The sequence below is a fragment of the Pristiophorus japonicus genome, chromosome 18 (genome assembly GCF_044704955.1).
Source record: "Pristiophorus japonicus isolate sPriJap1 chromosome 18, sPriJap1.hap1, whole genome shotgun sequence".
NCBI lineage: Eukaryota > Metazoa > Chordata > Chondrichthyes > Pristiophoridae > Pristiophorus > Pristiophorus japonicus.
In genome coordinates, this window is record NC_091994.1 from 13,751,597 (window position 1) to 13,765,410 (window position 13,814).

General features: G+C 44.4%; 1 protein-coding gene across 2 annotated transcripts in view; it reads right to left on the minus strand.

Moving 5' to 3' along the window:
• LOC139228561 (ADAMTS-like protein 5) overlaps positions 1–13,814 on the minus strand; it is a 145,705-nt gene that overhangs the window by 10,847 nt on the left and 121,044 nt on the right. For both annotated transcript variants that reach the window (XM_070859678.1, XM_070859677.1), the window contains exons 9-11: positions 6,610–6,773; positions 3,737–3,950; positions 1,587–1,691 (exon numbers count right to left, since the gene is read on the minus strand). In XM_070859678.1, the coding sequence (XP_070715779.1) occupies positions 1,587–1,691; positions 3,737–3,950; positions 6,610–6,773 (483 nt within the window). The remainder of the gene's footprint in view (positions 1–1,586; positions 1,692–3,736; positions 3,951–6,609; positions 6,774–13,814) is intronic.

Below are 13,814 nucleotides of genomic sequence, written 5' to 3' on the forward strand. Positions count from 1 at the left end.
CCTGAACAGCTCCTCCATGGCAGGGCCCGCCTGAACAGCTCCTCCATGGCAGGGCCCGCCTGAACAGCTCCTCCATGGTAGGGCCACACCCACCCCCCCCCGCCCCCCCCCCACCTTCTGACGTTCCGGAATCTGGAAATACCCGAACCTGGGCTCAGGTGTTTCCGGATTCGTAATGTCAGAAAGACGACCGAAAGTCCGGAATCCGAAATGGACTCGGTCCTGAGAGTTTCGGATTCTCGCGCTGCACCTGTATTGTCCATTTTCTGCCCCACTGAAGTTGAATTTCAGTCTCCTGTCACTGTAACTGTTGGAGAGAAGCCTCAATAACAGTGTTGTTCACAGTGACGACTGCTTTTTGTGATGAAAGAAACCCAAAATGAACAAACCAGCTCTCCCCCCCCCCCCCCCCCTGCCTCCCATAAAGTTATCAACTATAATCTGATCTTGAGGTTCGGAAGGTTTTTGGCATCTGTATCTACCTGCATAAAAACAGGTCGGGGTCCTAAATGTAAAATAGTCACTGATAAATCCAATAAGGATTGCATTGTGACTGCACTTCAAAATAGTAATTCTTTGACTGTGAAGTACTTTGGGACATCCCAATAATTTAGTAAGGTGAAATATAAATGCAGTTCTTTCTATTTGTTTACTGTTGCACCATGTGAACCTTCCTCCGTCGATAGTTTGTCCCCTGTTAATCACTCCCAAGGATCACGTGCTGTGCCTTCCCGCATCATATACAAAACATACGTAAATGCTGCACAGGAAAAGCCCAGTCAGTCCGATGTGTTTTCCTCACATAGTCACGGTGCCTTCTGCATCATGATTCCCAAAATCTACCCCGCCACCGACAGCCGTGACATTTCCTGGCAGAAGCAAACCGGGTACGGTAGCATAGTGGTTATGTTCATCATCATAGGCAGTCCCTCGAAATCGAGGAAGACTTGCTTCCACTCAAAGTGAGTTCTCAGGTGATTGCACAGTTCAATATGGGAATTACAGTCTCTGCCACAGGTGGGACAGACAGTGGTTGAGGGAAGGGGTGGGTGGGACTGGTTTGCCGCATGCTCCTTCAGCTGCCTGCGCTTGTTTTCTGCATGCTCTCGGCGACGAGACTCAAGTTGCTCAGCGCCCTCCCGGATGCTCTTCCTCCACTTAGGGCGGGCTTTGGCCAGGGACTCCCAGGTGTCGGTGGGGATGTTGCATCTTATCAAGGTTATGTTACTGGACTGGTAATCCAGAGGCCTGGACTAATGATCTAGAGATGTGAGTTCAAATTCCACCACGGCAGCTGGAGAATTCAAATTCAATTAATTAAATAAATCTGTAATTAAAAAGCTGGTATCAGTAATGGTGACCATGAAACTTACTGGATTGTCGGAAAAACCCAACGGGTTCACAACTGCAGCGGTTCAAGAAGACCACCACTTTCTCAAGGGCAATTGGGGATGGGCAATCAATGCTGGCTGTGCCAGGGATGCCCACATCTCGTGAATAAATAAATAAAATAAACAGATGAAAAAAAGCCACAAGGCCAATCTCGTGGGCCTGGCCCTTGCAGTGTCTCTGATGATTGTACTCACTGGGCTGATGATGGGTGGGTTGGATGGTGTCTCTCGGCGATATATTCTGTAAACGATTGACTTGATGGGGACGCACTGGTGGTCGCCATGTAGGGTGGATCCAGCCTGAAGAGAAAGGAGGGGGTGTGGAAAAAATAAATATGTGTTTTGGTCAGTAACCCGAAAACCGTAACACCTTGCCTCAATCCAATGTTGGTAAGGAATGCCTATGGTGAAGATAGTTCCTTCACCTATCCTACCTGTGGTAGTTTCCAAAACTCTGTCATTGCCTGGAACTCTCCCTCATCAGCAGAGAAGGTGAAATACAGAATTGTTTATCACTTACTGAATCAGGGATTGTTGGAGCATGTATTAAGCCATGGGAAAGCCCTAGACTTGCTCTTCGAACCCTAGCACAAACCCTTCAGGTCTTTCTTGTGCCCTTAGTAACTTCCAGAGTTATGCTCAGACCTGACTTTCATACAGTTGGTTGTGGCTGGTCCCTGTAATTATGCGTAGTTTATTAAAAAATCTTCTGGTTTCCACCCCCAATCCAATGCCCCCTCCAATCCCGTTTCACCTGAAGGCTGGTATATTACATAGAATTTGGAGCACAGAAATAGGCTACTCAGTCCAACAGGTCCAATCCGGCGTTTATGCTCCACACGAGCCACTTCCCACCCTACTTCATCTAACCCTATCAATATAACCTCTTTCCTTTCTCCCTCATATACTTGTCTAGCCTCCCCTTTAATGCATCTATACTATTCGCTTCAACATCTCCTTGTGGTAGTGAGTTCTACATTCTCATCACTCTCTGGATAAAGACGTTTCTGCTCAATTCCTTATTGGATTTATTAGTGGCTATCTTACATTTATGATCCTTATATATATATATATATATATAGAAAGGGATGCAAAAACAGTCTTCTGCAAAAACAGAGAGAAATTCATGTTATAAGGAGATCACAAAACATCTCTCATTAATTTTACTTCAAGAGTACCATTCCAATAAAAAGAGTTTCTGCAACATTACGGGGTAAATTCACTGATCGTGTGTTCCCAGTGGGAAGGAGGCACAGGTTGAAGATGGGGCTCCAACACTCACGGGCTGATTCTCTGAGCTGCACTGTCTGTGACTGTGACTCTCCACTAGGAGTACAGGAGCTCTGAACTTACCATACTGTGCAAAATGCTTTAAGGTGTCAATGAATGTATAAGTTCTCTTGTTTATGTACCTTCTCTACGATTTTTTGGTTTCAATGAGAACGTTTAGAATTAGTTGTATTTTATTATTTCAAAATTTGATATCTTTTTTCAATATTTATTTCTCTCTCTCTCTTCCCCCCCCCCCCCCCCCCCCGCCCCCCGTCCCCCTTTTAAGGTGCTGAAACTTGCTGGGATACAGCTCCACAGATGCCCTCTACCCTCCCCAAGTGACCATTCTTCATGTGTGAGCCCAGGTGGAGGATGTCAGTAGACTATTCGACCATGGAGAACATCACACCCGAGCCATGCCTCACCTGATGTCAGTTTCCAGCAGGCGTTGCTAGACAGTGATCAAGAGGTTAAACCATGGCTGACTTAACCCATTCTATTACAAGGGAGCCTTAAAACCAGTTTAGTTTCCCCATTGTTTTCATAGCTGGGATCAGCTTAGTCAACCCAGACTGGGAACCATTCTAATCTCTATGGTGCTGCATGACGTCAACCAGTGCATATACTCACTGATGACAGGTTGTGATCTATCCAGTTGTGATTGTATTCAACTGTACAAAGAATTGCATTTATATAGCGCCTTTCACAACCTCAGGCCATCCCAAAGCATTTTTTAGACAATGGAATATTTTTGATGTGTAGTCACTGATGTAATGTTGGTGGTTAACAGTTCCTCATTCAGCAAGCGTGCGCCTGTGTGGTGAGGGAAGATGCCAATCAGGTCTTGCACACTTCTCCAAGGAAGGCAGGGGGAAAGAAAATGGCGGACAAGTCACCTTGGCCTGCTTTTGTGTGCCTCCTAGTGGTAATCTCAAAAGCGGCAGTGGCAGCCAGCAGGCTGGAGGTATAGAGAAAAGAAACATGTGGGGTAATGGGACCGAAAAAGGAAGGAAGACCATACTTGGAAATTGATTACTTCTAAAATCAACTTAAACAAATGCCGGCTACGTTACCTGGGTAGACGGTTGGCTTTCTGGTAGTGGTGGTGGTGGTGGTGGAGGCTGTCGTGGTCTGTGCCCAGGGCAGATAATTGAGAGGAAGGTAAGCCTCTATAACAGCAGTCTCAGGCTGCCTCAATGGACTATGGCCACCCTGGTAATGTCTGTAGCGCTCATTCGGAAGCCAGAACTCGTATTCGATACCCGGGTTTTCCTCCTGTAGGAGAACCTGTAACACAGGTTGACCGTTTCATGTCCCAGTGCTCGATCACCTTGTGACAGCTGCATTCTACATTGTTATATTCAAAATGGACGGCACTGCAATGATTCCCTGACCAACTCTAATGGGGTGAAATTGCATTGTGCGAAATTAGCATATAAATTTTATTCTGTGTTCATTTCCTTTGCCTGCTACTTTGACAAAGGCTCATAAATAGATTAAGACCTCCATTAAAATATTGGACAAAGAAATTTCATGCAAATTTGAAAGAAGAAAGACTTGCATTTATATAGCACCTTTCACAACCTCAGGACGTCCCAAAGCGCTTTACAGACAATGAAGTACTTTTCAAGTGCAGTCACTGTTGTAATGTTGGAATCGCAGCAGATAATTTTACCAGCTTAAGGTTTTAAATAAATATTAAAATGCAGTTTTAAAAATCATTTAAACATTTAAAAACCTTTAAAATTATTTTTGGCCCCTTTAAAAATGTTTACATTTATTTTTCAAAAAATCACATTTTTGTTTTAAATGTTTAATTAAATTAATTTTAAACGTGATGATTTATTTTTATTTAGGTTGTGTGAAAATGTCTTTTTTATTGTGTTTCATATTATGCTTATGGGGATTCTGTACGTAAATTAAATCATTATAAGCATGATGGGAATCCCTCCGTTTTGATTGGTTGGACTGGACCACGTGATCCCAGGGATGCTTGCGACTCTCTTGCGTCCCTGGGATACATGGGCCTTTAGGTGGGCCTATGTCTGCAGGCCCAGGAGCGTGAGTCTTTGTAGGTCTGAGGCCGTCGGGTAAGTACGGATTTTACTTGTGGTTCAGAGGCATTCGCCCGTGATTTCAGGTCCAGTATACTCTCCAGTTGAACTTCCATATCTTCCCACAGGTTACCCTTAAAGCGCTGAAATTTAGCACAAGCCACTTTTGCAGTGTATAGGGGCCATGTTATCCACATGACTTGAGCTCAAAATCTTCTCAATTATTGGGTGAAGTCACCCTGTGTGACATTAATGTACCAGTGCTTAACAATTTGCGTGAAGTTTCTTTGTCTGATCATTTAGTGGAGGCTTTAAACTATTTATGGGCCTCTATCAAAACAGCAGGAATTAATTAAATACTAGTACTCTAATTTTTGCAGAGTGTAACGTCACCAAGCAAAGATATTGGGAGATGGTTTACACGGCAGTAGTGGTCAAGAATGGGGTAATGACCCGGGTGCATAATTTGACCAGTCAGCCATTATTCTTGAGATGGTGTTGTGTGAAGATCAGCGCCCCGAAGCTTAATGTACACATATACAATCCCTTGGTCTGTTGTTTTGCTAGAGATATCAACCCATTTCAAATAATTTCAACGTCACTGTCCGATAAAAGGAGCGTTACTTGGTCCTTTTCCTCACGGTCTACTCAATGAGGTTTCTCACTTGAGGAGTTCATTCGGGAAGAACCTCTCTGTGTGCTGTATCTTAATTAAATCGTAAATCCTTTTATAGAGAAACAAGTTTGCGGTTTTGTTGCACGTCATGTGTGAGGAAATCTTTCATCTTATTTTCTGACTTGAACTTATGTTACTTAAGTGATATATTAACGGTGGGTGTTTCAAATCTCGCTGGGATTGTTCTCCTTGGAGCAGAGAAGATTAAGGGGAGATTTAATAGAGATGTTCACAATTATGAAGGAATTTGATAGAGTAAATAATGAGGAACTGTTTCCACTGGCAGGAGGGTCGGTAAGCAAAGGATATAGATTTATGATAATTGGCAAAAGAACTATTGAGTGGAGATGAGAATTTTTTTTGGAGTTATTATGACCTGGAACGCACTGCCTGAAAGGGCGGTGGAAGCAGATTCAATAGTAACTTTCAAAAGGGAATTGGATATGTACTTGAAAAGGAAACATTTGCAGGTTTGGGGGGCGGGGAAGGGAAGGGGGGAGGAGGGAGGGAAGGGGGGAAGGAGGGAAGGGGGGAGGGAGGGAAGAGCAGGGGAGAGGGACAAATTGGAGAGCTCTTTAGAGCTAGCACAGGCCGATGGGCCGAATGGCCTCCTTGTGTGCTGTATCATTCTTTGATTCAAAAAAGTAAGGTGCTCCTGTGTCTGGATTCTGAAAAACCTGGGGGAGGAATTATTTTGTTCAATATTTGTGATAAGATCATGCACTCATTCTTCATACAGGTGTTTATGATTTTGTTATAAATAGTTTATAGAAGGGATCTTTACTCCGAGAAACTATTCACGAAATGAATGACTAAATATGGTTTAATAGACGTTTGTTGGGAGAAGCTGTCTGCCTGTCGCCGATTGGTTTATTGCCAAACCTTGGGCTTGAGAGAACATCGACTCCACGTAAACGTGTCGGGTTAACATATTTTTTCTACTGTAAATTGCCGAAGACGGCAGAGGGTAATTTTAGAAGTTTTATTGAGCTGAGGAAAGTTTCCCTGGGGGGAGTTAGAATGGTTCGGCAACTAAGCAGGAATCACTTCAGGCGACTGCAGGCTAGGAAGGGCCTTCCAGACGTGAACGATCGCAATGTTCCTTTCACCACTGGGAAAATACCGCCGGAAGCAACCGCGCAAATAGCGGCAGATGCATAATGAATCACCCTGCCACGATCAATATTCACCGCACTTTTTACATGAAGATTTGTACCATCACATGGAGGTCCTCTGCTGTTGGTCCTGTGGCCTCAATGGACTCATGGTTGCTAGCAGAACGCCTGTAGTGCACCTTGGTACCAGCGACATCGTATTCCCCGGGCCAGTCTATAACCCAGTTCCCATTAATCACATAGTGATTCTTGCCATTTATTAAGGCTGCAGACAGAATGTAGGATCATTGCAGTCAAAAAGTAATCACCCATAATCAATGCATTCAAAAGTACAATTATGCATAATGTGTTGCATAGTATAGTGATCATTAATATGCCACACTGGGGGATTGGATAGTGCTCTGAGACCCGGACTCAAATGAAGAGCAGATTGATGGAATGAAAGGCTTCTCTGTTTGCTGGCCTACAGTAAAAGGACTGTCCATTATGTGGCACAGTAGCATAGTGGTTATGTTACTGGACTAGTAATCCTAGAGGCCTGGACTAGTAATGTGGAGACACAAATTCAAATCTGACCACAGCAGCTGGAGAGATTAAATTCAATTAAATAAATATGGAATAAAAAGCTAGCATCAGTAATGGTGTCCATGAAACTAGTGGATTGTCGTAAAAACCCATCTGGTTCACTAATGTCCTTTAGGGAAGGAAATCTGTTGTCCTAAACCTGGCCTGACCTCTATGTGACTCCAGACCCACAGCAATGTCGTTGACTCTTAACTGCCCTCTGGAATGGCCTAGCGAGACACTCAGACGCTCACTGCCACCTTCTCGAGGGTAATTAGGAATGGGCAATAAATGTAAGATTGCTGGTGACGCCTACATCCCGCGAACGAATTTAAAAAAATTGTCAATCTCTTCTCAGGAAGGCCACAGGATGTCTGGTGTGGGAAATGGAGACATGTCAACAAAGGGGGTGGTCATCTGAGGTTGGAGATGAGGCACATTTTTGGTGCAGAGTTTTGTCTCAACATCTGGACAGACTGGAGCAGTCCTGGGATTGCTTCAGCTGACAGTGGGTGCCCGAAATGGAAAGTATGTATACATATATATATATATATCTATATAGAACTGCACACCTGGTTCTAAATGTAGGCTGACCCCTTGAATGGTATATTACTTGGGAGAAGGATTTATAGTTTTCTAATATGTATTTTTAGGGTTTTGAAGGTTCCTGAAACTCAGTTATCAGATTTCCTCCCAGGCGATGGAGTTTCCCCGATTCTACAACTGATGGGGCGGATGGTCCATGGGAGTCACCAATGTCACCTCTTAGACCAAACGGGTGGTGGACTTGGCTTAGAAGGGGCTCACCCCGGCCCAGACCTCCTCCCCACAAGTTTTTTTTCTCCATTTCAGAAGATTCCACTTACATTGATGATACTCATCACCCTAAGGTACCCAGCAAACAACAGTCAGGCAGGACTTAGCTGTTGTTTCTGCTTTCTCAGCCCACGGTCCAATATTCCAGTTTTGTAGCTGAAGATCTGTCCCAGCAGAACCATTTTGACTTTGCACAAGAGTTATTTGTACACGCTCCCAGGTAAATCTTACTGAAGGTGGAATGTTCAATGATTATCATTTTCCCCTTCCTAAATCTGGTATTTGCAGTTTGTGAAGCAACGTCTTATGCACTTTTCCCAACAGCATTTGTACTTAAAACACTGGAAAATGCACTAAAGCTGCACCAAGCTATTAAGACTCCAAACTCTAGTGACAAGCGCTAGTCAAATGCTTTCACCATCTGCCGTTACCTGATTGCTTTGCGCACTCGGTCTGCCAAGTTAGAACTTGTTCCCTATAACTCAGAGAAGCCACTAATGTGGAACATGGGACTGGAGAATTAATCTGTTGGCTGAGATAGCTAATCGATTAAGACCACATGCAACACCTGTCAAGTTAATTTAGTGACCTTGAGGAAAAACAGCCTGTTGTGTTTTGGGATTTTCCTAGTCCACACATTGGGGATCCAGGATTTCATACCAGTGTAAATGAAAACAATATTCCACACTTACACCATCGCATTGCAGGGATCTGGAATGGCTTGGAACTCTAGCTCATTAGTCCTGACACAACAAAGGGAATGTTTTGCGGTCTTGACAGTGGGTAGTCAATGTGCAATCATTTGTTGAGTGATCCTTAATTCAGACACTTACACTTGGTCCTCCCTGGTTCCGTCACCCGTGGAACTGGTCAGAAGCCTTGCCTGGTTCCAACTTAAAAAGGTCACGGCACCCCAAGTTCAATATTAAAAGCAGCTTATCGCCTGAAAGAGACGCGTGCTTTGGCTCCTTTAATAATGAAGCCAGCCGGATTGCCGGCGGTAAGGTGAAAATCGACCCCCCCACCGCCCCGTTAATTTGACAGCACATTCGTGCACCCATATTTTCATGGGCCTATGTTGGTTCCCTAAGCTTAGGGGTGATATTACTCTGGAGTGCAACCAACAGCGGGGATCTGGGGATCTCCCAATGTCAGCACTCCTATAATATGAAAGCATCTCTCAGGTGGTTGCATGATATTATAAGGCCGAGGAGAATGCATTAACAGTTGAAAGATCATGCTGTCTCGTTGAGGGATGTTTGAAGGATGAGATAGAAGGGTCTGAGGGTGAACAATATGGGTCTAATGCCCTTCTCCCCACCACCGACCCCCACTCCCCTCATTTGTAATTGCTTTGTGATCTTTGTGAGTGTTTTAAGATTAGTAATACACTGAAAGGTTCGTGGCAGTTTAGTTTCAGAAACAGAGATCAGAAGGGAAGAGCTAATGAGATTGTTCTGGAGGCACGGTGACCAGAGGTCAATACTATAAAGAACCCGCTTTTATTGAGCTCTACAAATGCTTTGTGGGATTGTTTACTTCAGGGCAGCAGAGTATTAGATGGATTGGTGCATCAGCACAGATTCTTGTGCTTAGCTGGCCAGAGAGTCGAAGAGGTCAGTTGAAAGAGAGTCAGGATAAATGGGTCATTTTCCGGTTGGCAAACAGTAACTAGCGGGGTGCCACAGGGATCGGTGCTGGGGTCTCAACTATTTACAATCTATATTAATGACTTGGATGAAGGGACCGAATGTAATGTAGCCAAGTTTGCTGATGATACAAAGATGGGTGGGAAAGCAAGTTGTGAGGAGGACACAAAAAATCTGCAACGGGATATAGACAGGCTAAGTGAGTGAGCAAAAATTTGGCAGATAGAGTATAATGTGGGAACGTTTGAGGTTATCCACATTGGCAAAAGTAATAAAAAAGCAAATTATTATTTAAATAGAAAAAAATTACAAAATGCTGCAGTAGAGAGGGACCTGGGGGTCCTTGTGCATGAAACACACAAAGTTAGTATGCAGGTACAGCAAAGTAATCAGGAAGGCAAATGGAATGTTGGCCTTTATTGCAAGGGGCATAGAGTATAAAAGTAGGGAACTCCTGCTACAACTGCACAGGGTATTGGTGAGGCCACACCTAGAGTACTGCGTACAGTTTTGGTCTCCTTATTTAAGGAGGGATATACTTGCATTGCAGGCTGTTCAGAGAAGGTTCACTAGGTTGATTCCTGAGATGAAGGGGTTGACCTTTGAAGAAAGGTTGAGCCTGTACTCATTGGAGTTCAGAAGAATGAGAGGTGATCTTATGGAAACGTATAAGATAATGAGTGGGCTCGACAAGGTGGATGCAGAGAGGATGTTTCCACTCATGGGGAGATCTAGAACTAGGGGGCATAGTCTAAGAATAAGGGGCCACCCATTTAATACCGAGATGAGGAGGAATTTCTTTTCTGAGGGTTGTAAATCTGTGGAATTCTCTTCGCCAGAGAGCTGTGGAGGCTGGGATATTGAATATATATTTAAGGCGGAGATAGACAGATTTTTGAGCAATAAGCGAGTAAAGGGTTATGTGGAGCGGGCAGGGAAGTGGAGCTGAGTCCATGATCAGATCAGCCATGATCTTATTGAATGGCGGAGCAGGCTCGAGGGGCCAAATGGCCTACTCCTCCTATTTCTTATATTCTAATGAAAACATCACCCAACGAATGTCCATATTAAAGGGGTGATTCCACAATCCGAGTATGGCCAATCGGATCTGCACCCTGGGAAACTGTAGCCATGAGCTCTGATTTTACATCCATGGACATAAAACCGGAGGCTGCATGCCTGTGATTTCCCCAATGTGCTCCCTCTGTGAGCCCCACTCCCTCCCTCCTGGGAGCTCCAGATTGTAAATTCACAAATCATATTTTGCCGACCACATGACCAAGCTTCAAAGACTTTACGAACATAAGAATTAGGAGCCGGAGTAGGCCATTCGACCCCTCGAGCCTGCTCTGCCATTCAACGCGCTCATGCCTCAACTCCACCTTTCTGCCCTGTCCCCATATTCCTCGATTCCCTGAGTATCCAGAAATCTATCCATCTCTCTCTTGAACACACTCAACGACTCCCAGTTTTAAAATATTTTGTAATTATTTAGCACAATGAAAAAAAAGCTACCAAGAAGAAAGGTTAAAATATTTATCTGCATTGAAATCAAGACTGATCGCACAAGCCCCTTACTTTAACCAAGATCTCAAACCTGTAGAACTCCTCACCCACCTCAACCTTTGCGTCCTCCTACAATCCACAGGAATTTTCTTCTTCAAATTTAAGCTTGCTGTCATCTATGTCATGACTTATCTCATCTGCTTTCCTCTTCTCAACCTATATCATGGACCTCGGTCTTTCACCTGGGTTTCGTCATTAAAATGAAATTTCTTCTGTTCAATAGTAAAACACCTTGGGAACTAGTTAATGCAATCAACAGCAACAACAACGTGCGTTGATGTAGCACCTTTAGTAAGATGACCCCAAGGCGCTTCACAGAAGCGTTATCAAACAGAATTTGGCACTGGGCCATATCGGAGATAATAGGGCAGGAAGAGGTAGGTTTTAAGGAGCATCTTAAAGGAGGAGAGGTAGGGAGGCAGAGAGGTTTAGGCAGGGAATTCCAGAGCTTGGGGCCTAGGCAGCTGTAAACTCCAGTATTATTATGGCTTCTCATGAGTCTAAACTGCAGAGTTTACCAATTCTAAGCCTTGATTTTTCTTTTCAGAAGCATCTGCTGAACTTCTGAGGAACTGAGCTGGACTCCGGGACTCACAGTACATGATAATTTATTTCGCTGACTGCTCGGTAACATACTCACAACAGTCCCTTTGTTCCGGCGGTAAGAAATTTGACTTATTAATCATATATATTTCAAAACCACTAATTACTGCTTCCTAAAAAAAAAACATTATCTGTAGTTGGTGGTCTGATAGCTCATGTGGCTGAGTGTTGTACTCCGAACCATGGAGGTCATAAGGTCAAGCTCCAGGATTGCTTGATTCTCAATCTTGTTTTTGCTAATGTTGTCAGTTTGTAACCGAGGGAAATCAAGTATTTTGTCCCTCAGGGGAGGGCACTGCACTTCCTGTTGTCTATGCATCATTGTTCCTGTACCACACTGCAAATTATTTATCACATAACCACCTTAATGCATGGTGTTCTCCGTTATTAGCTAGGTCACTGATATATACGTGGAAATGTCGTATTAATTGAATCAGTATTAATAACTGGTGACATACACCTTACCTTTACATAACATCTTTACTCTCTGGAGTTTAGAGAAATGAGAGGTGATCTCATAGGAATATTTAAGATTCTGAGGGGGATTGACAGGGTAGATGCTGAGAGGTTGTTTCCCCTGGCTGGAGAGTCTAGAACTAGGGGGCACAGTCTCGGGATAAGGGGTCAGCCATTTAAGATTGAGATTAGGAGGAATTTCTACGTTTAGAAGGTTGTGAATCTTTGGAATTCCCTGCCCCAGAGGGTTGTGGATGCTGAATCGTTGCGTATATTCAAGGCTGAGATCGATAGATTTTTGGACTCCAGGGGAATCAAGGGATATGGGGATCAGGCGGGAAAGTAGAGTTGAGGACGAAGACCTACCTTGATCTTATTGAATGGCGGAGCAGCCTCGAGGGGCCGTATGGCCGACTCCTGCTCCGAATTCTTATGTTCATCATAGTGAAATGACCCAAAGTGCTTCATAAAGGTACTGTATGAGTTGACAAAAGTTATGGTTGAAGGGGTAGGTTCTGATGAGGCTTTGAAGGTGGGCAGGGATGTTACAAGGGGGAGGGATTTAGGAAGGGAAATCCAAGAGTCGGGACATGACAGTGGAAGGCTCCACCACCGATGGTTGGGGGAGTGATGTCGCGTACTCAAAACCCAGAAGAGCTGGCATGTAGAGCTGGACAAGGTTGAAAAGGCAGAGAAGGATGAAACCTTGAAGTGATTTATAGACGAGGATAAGGATTTTGAAATCGATGCTCTGGAGGATGGGGAGGCAGGACAGGTTGGTGAGGTTTGGGGAGGGAGGTAAGTGGAAATGAGTGTGGGACAGGAGGCAAGCAGTGGGTTCGGAATATGTTGAAGTTTCCTGTAGAGACATTTTGATTTTGTTTTGTTGATATCTGTAAGCTCTTCCCTGAGTAGCAGCACCCTATCAAAGTATTTTTCTAACAAAAGAACAACTTGTCGTTACATCATGTGTTTCATGTCCTCGGGACCTCCTAAAGAACTGTACAGCCAATAATTTATTTTTGCAGTGTAGTCACTGATGCTGTGTAGGCAAACCCAGCAGCCAATATTATGACAGCAACAGTCCATAAACAGCAATGGGATGAATAGCCAGTAAACCTGTTGTTGGCCGAGGGGAAAATGTTGGCCAGGACCTCCATTGGCACCCAGTCCCCTAACATCACCATTAAAATTCTCATCCTCATGTTTAAAACCGTTTATGGACTCACCCCTCCCTATACTGTAAGGATTGGGTGATTGGAGGACCTTCTCCAGCGCTCCAATCTCCCCCACCCCCTCCCGAACTCTCTGTTTCTCCGACACTCACCTAGTGTACAGCCCCTTACTTTCACCTCACCATTCGTGGCCATGCCTTCGGCCACTTAGACCCCATGCTCTGGGATTCCTTCCCTAAACCCCTTCACCTCTCCTCCTTTAAGACCCTCCCTAAAACGTGCCTCTTTGACCTTGCTCTTGATCATCCCTCCTAATATCTCCTTGTTGGGCTCGGCACCCAATTATTTCTGATCACGCCTCTGCGAAGTGTCTTGGGTTGTTTTGTTGTTTGACAAAGGGGATATCACCCTTTGACATCCACACGAGGGGTTGCCTGTGGGGGTCAGCTAGACGGTGGTTGAGAGTGGGACCCTGGC